Source organism: Pyrus communis, chromosome 10 (assembly GCF_963583255.1).
Source record: "Pyrus communis chromosome 10, drPyrComm1.1, whole genome shotgun sequence".
Lineage (NCBI taxonomy): Eukaryota > Viridiplantae > Streptophyta > Magnoliopsida > Rosales > Rosaceae > Pyrus > Pyrus communis.
Window position 1 is genome coordinate 7802192 of NC_084812.1, and position 4931 is coordinate 7807122.

The window sequence follows — 4931 nt, forward strand, 5'->3', positions numbered from 1 at the left end:
CGGTAAAACGCCTGAAATTACGCTTGTACACTCAAGGTCTTAGATTTAATTCTCCTTCCCAAGTATTCATATGTTAAAAAAAAAAAAAAACAAAAAAGCTACGTAAGCATGCATTACGTAACTTCGATTTTAGCTACTGTATATTCTATGTAATAAAAGTTTGAAACATCCAATAATTTTGACTTTATATATAAATGATACAGTATTCTTGTCTTCATTAGTAAATATGAAACAAAACCTAACTGCGAGAATATGCGGTGTTAACACATTGAGAGGGATACAACAGAGTTGAGCGTGACAGATCCTTCCATCAATAAAAACATTATAGATTTTTCTTTGGCCAATGAACTGTTCATGATAGAAAATTCGAACAATCTCATTCTCATAATTCTCCAAAGCTCATACATATACAGAGGACGTCACGTATAGCATGAGTAAAACTAATAGTTGTATTTGATAATCATTTTAATTTTAGTTTCTTGTTTTTACATGTTTAAGTTAAAATATGGAGAGAAGACATATGGTACAAAGGAGAAGGAGAAGGGTTAGAGGATGAAAAGATGAAAGAGAATGTACGAAACAAAAACTTAAAAAAGAAAAATCATATATATATTGTTTTAGTTTTCAATTTATGTAAACTTCCATTGCAGTTTCTTCTTCCTTCCTTTTATCTTTCTACTATCTTAGATATCTAAAGAGACAAAAAGAACACAAAAGATAAAATGGTTATCAACCGGATTTTAAAAATGAATAGGAATAACGAAGTACTTGTACGAGTAGATACTAAACTAGTACATAGAGAGAGAGGGGGGTCCATGGTGTACGTTATGAGGGAAGCATGGGTAGGCCAAGCCCCAATGGGATTGCTAGCAGCCATGCATGCCTCTTGAACACTGTTTTCCCCAATTTACTTGTGAGTTGTTCTTTGCCCCCACATATCACAATATCACATGGCCTTGCTTACTCACAATACCGATTCCCTAATTCACTCTCTCCCCATATAAATACCCCTCCATCCCTCCAATCTCCCCATCAAAACTTCTCTCACACTTCCCCTCCTCTCTCTCTCTCTCTCTCTCTCTCTCTCTACCCTCAACCCATTAAACAATACTATTCAAACCTTTTACACAAACACAACAATGGCTATCAGCAAAAAATCAAACAAGCTACCTCAAACAGCAGCCTTGAAGCAAATTCTGAAAAGATGCTCAAGTTTTGGGAAGAAAAATGGGCACAACAATGAAGGTGGTCTTCCAGATGATGTGCCAAGAGGGCATTTTGCAGTGTATGTTGGTGAAAACAGAAGCAGATACATCATCCCAATTTCATGGCTGGGGCATCCAGAGTTTCAAACTCTTCTCCAAAGAGCTGAGGAGGAGTTTGGATTTAACCACGATATGGGTTTAACTATTCCTTGCGAAGAAGTCGTTTTTCGATCTCTAATCCACCAAATTTATTGATTTCTTAATCGTCGTCTGGATGATAAAGAAAAGGAGGGGGTTTTTTTTTTTGGGGGGGGGGGGGGGGGGGGGAGGGGGGTTTGTGGTTTCTGCAGAATGTGCAACAGAAATGAAGCTTATTGCATGCTAGCTGCTTCATTTTTTTTCAAGCATTCTGCAAACCTTTGATTAATTGGTAATATAAATTGATGTATATGTCGTCGAAAATTGGTGGCTCTAATTGACCGTGATTTATTAACGTTAGTGATCGTATATTGATGATGCATATATGATCATACACGTAAGGAGTTTTTCTTCAATTAGACATTTAATGAAAGATTTCGAAGGAGCTCCAAAGCTCCCCCTTTTTTAATCTCTATCTCTCTTAATTTATTCTGTTTCATTTTGGCTTTCTTTTGGTTTACACACCTTATCTTGCACTAGTATATAAAGATGGAGTTCATGCAATAATCCACGATGAAAGTTGACTGATATATATTTTGCCGAGTTTAATTGCGAATAAGATTTTGGTCAAATTTGCAATTCATAAACTGTACAGGTCCAATTTGAGAAACCCGTTTTAGTTGTCTTGGTCAATGATATAACCTGAAATAGGAAAAACAGAAAGAAACATTGGGATGTTCTTTCAAAAAAGTTACTTTTTGAGTTAAAAGTATACCGTTCAAGTCACATATATAATGATAGTGACACTATCATAAATTATCATTTGCTTGACTAAATTTTGCTCGATGGATGAATATCGTCAGGCAAATAAACATTAACCAATGGAATATAAACGTTCGTCGGGCAAAACTGGTCAACATTTTGATTTCTTTAAAGGCTTTAGTTTGATGAAACTAGTTTGACGGGCAAAGTTTCCTTCGTTGGGTATAGTTTTTGCGCCAACAAAAAAACTTGGCACGTAATACGGCATCCTTTACGCAAAGAACCGTTCAAGTTTCATCATCACGCTAATGTATATTTTATGATTTAGTGTAAAGGTTTAGTGTTTACTATTCATAGGGCAAAATATACAATTTCGTCATGCAAGGTGAGGTACATTTTGGCATATCCAATTCCTTCGATGATTTTCACAGTTTGCAAAATTAATTTAACAATCCAACATTCAAACTTGTTTTTAATACTTCGAGATCGCATAAGCCAAAAATCACCAAAAACAGACTTTGGGGGATGAGGTTACGGGGCAAAATCCTTTGACAGTTAGAAACGAAAAATTATGATTTAACAGTTATTTTAGCACCGATTTTGATTTTTTACAACTACAACCATGAGGAAAACTTAAAGGTGACAAAACCCTATTTTGCCTGACAATTTTTTTTTCGTCTAGAAAGGGATTTTTTTTTTTTGTAATGTGAGATATAAAATGATATTGTTTATTACACCATCAATGTGACCATTACATTGTGAACGTCTTGTTACACTATAGACTAAGCTATTATCATTATACGCCATGAAATGTGTGAGATTATAAAATGATATTGTTTATTACACCATCAACGTTGACCATTACACTATGAATGCCTTGTTACACTATAGATTAAGTTATTATCAGTAGACGTTATGAAATGTGTGAGATTATAAAATGATATTGTTTATTACACCATCAACGTTGACTATTACACTATGAACATCTTGTTACACTATAGACTAAGTTATTATCAGTAGACGTCATGAAATTATCTATCATCGTTATTCAATTTTAGGCTTTTCTACATTCACATTTAATAATGTTACAATATAATGTTAATGTTCAACTTTTGAATTATAAAAAATGTAAGGTTAAGCTATAATGGTCAAAGTTTACAACCTTAAATTATATATATATATAATGGTCAAAGTTTACAACATAAAATTATATATAATGGTAAAGTTATAGTTAATAACACGTATAACATTGTTATTACTGTAATAATGTCACGTTATAGATGTCACATCCCGGCTCAAGGGGGACCACTTCCCGGGCCCGCTTCACCACCGTAGCACTATATTGTTTGCTTTGGGCCCTGACCACACCCTCATGGTTTTGTTTTTGGGAACTCACACGGGAACTTCCCAATGAGTCACCCATCCTAGGAGTGCTCTCGTGCGCTACTCGCTTAACTTCGGAGTTCCCATGGAACCCGAAACCAGTGAGCTCCCAAAAGGCCTCGTGCTAGGTAGGGATAGAAATATACATATAAGGATCACTCCCCTAGGCGATGTGGGATGTTACAATCCACCCCCCTTAAGGGCCCAACATCATCGTCGGCACACCACGGCCAAGGTTAGGCTCTGATACCAAAATGTCACATCCCAACCCGAGGGAGACCACTTCGTGGGCTCGTTTCACCACCATAGTACGATATTGTCCGCTTTGGGCCCCGACCACGCCCTCACGGTTTTGTTTCTGGGAACTCACACGAGAACTTCACAATGGGTCACCCATCCTAGGAGTGCTCTCATGTGCTACTCGCTTAACTTCGGAGTTCCCATGGAACCCAAAGCCAGTGAGCTCCCAAAAGGCCTCGTGCTAGGTAGGGATGGGATACATATAAGGATCACTTCCCTGGGTGATGTGGGATGTTACAATCCACCCCCCTTAGGGGCCCGACGTCCTCGTCGGCACACCACATTCAGGGTTAGGCTCTGATACCAAATTGTCACATCTGGGCCCGAAGAGGACCACTTCCCGAGCCCGCTCCACCACCGTAGCACGATATTGACCGCTTTGGGCCCCGACCACGCCTTCACGGTTTTGTTTCTGGGAACTCACACGAAAACTTCCCAATGGGTCACCCATCCTGGGAGTGCTCTCATGCGCTACTCGTTTAACTTCGGAGTTCCCATGGAACCCGAAGCCAGTGAGCTCCCAAAAGGCCTCGTGCTAGGTAGGGATGAGATACATATAAGGATCACTTCCCTGGATGATGTGGGATGTTACAATCCACCCCCTTTAGGGGCCCGACGTCCTCGTCGGCACACCACGGCCAGGGTTAGACTCTGATACCAATTTGTCACATCCGAGCTCGAGGAGGACCACTTCCCGAGCCCGCTCCACCACCGTAGCACGATATTGTCCGCTTTAGGCCTCGACCACGCCCTCACGGTTTTGTTTCTAGGAACTCACACGAGAACTTCCCAATGGGTCACCCATCCTGGGAATGCTCTTGTGCGCTACTCGCTTAACTTCGAAGTTTCCATGGAACCCGAAGTCAGTGAGCTTCCAAAAGGCCTCGTGCTAGATAAGGATGAGAATATACATATAAGGATCACTCCCCTGGACGATGTGGGATGTTACAATAGACGTAAATCGAGGTAGGATGTTATGCATGGAGGTGATTAATAACATTGCAGAAAATAATCCTTCAATAGAAATGGTACTATAGTACTCTTTTTTTTTTTTTTTTTTTTTAAAAAAAGTACTATAGACTAATGCTTCCGTAAATAACCAATACAGATGATAAATTAAAACGAATGAAAGTTTATCTCAGA

The 4931-nt window shown here is 38.9% G+C and overlaps 1 protein-coding gene across 1 annotated transcript; it reads left to right on the forward strand.

Moving 5' to 3' along the window:
• The first annotated feature begins 1066 nt into the window (after positions 1 to 1066).
• On the forward strand, positions 1067 to 1505 carry LOC137749004 (auxin-responsive protein SAUR50-like). Its single transcript, XM_068489185.1, has one exon. It carries the CDS (start codon positions 1140 to 1142, stop codon positions 1458 to 1460), a length of 321 nt encoding a protein of 106 aa, XP_068345286.1. The 5' UTR covers positions 1067 to 1139; the 3' UTR covers positions 1461 to 1505.
• The last annotated feature ends 3426 nt before the right edge of the window (positions 1506 to 4931 follow it).

Coding starts and splice junctions, on each gene's coding strand:
- LOC137749004 (XM_068489185.1), top strand. CDS start 1,140: ATGGCTATCAGCAAAAAATCAAACAAGCTACCTCAAACAGCAGCCTTG.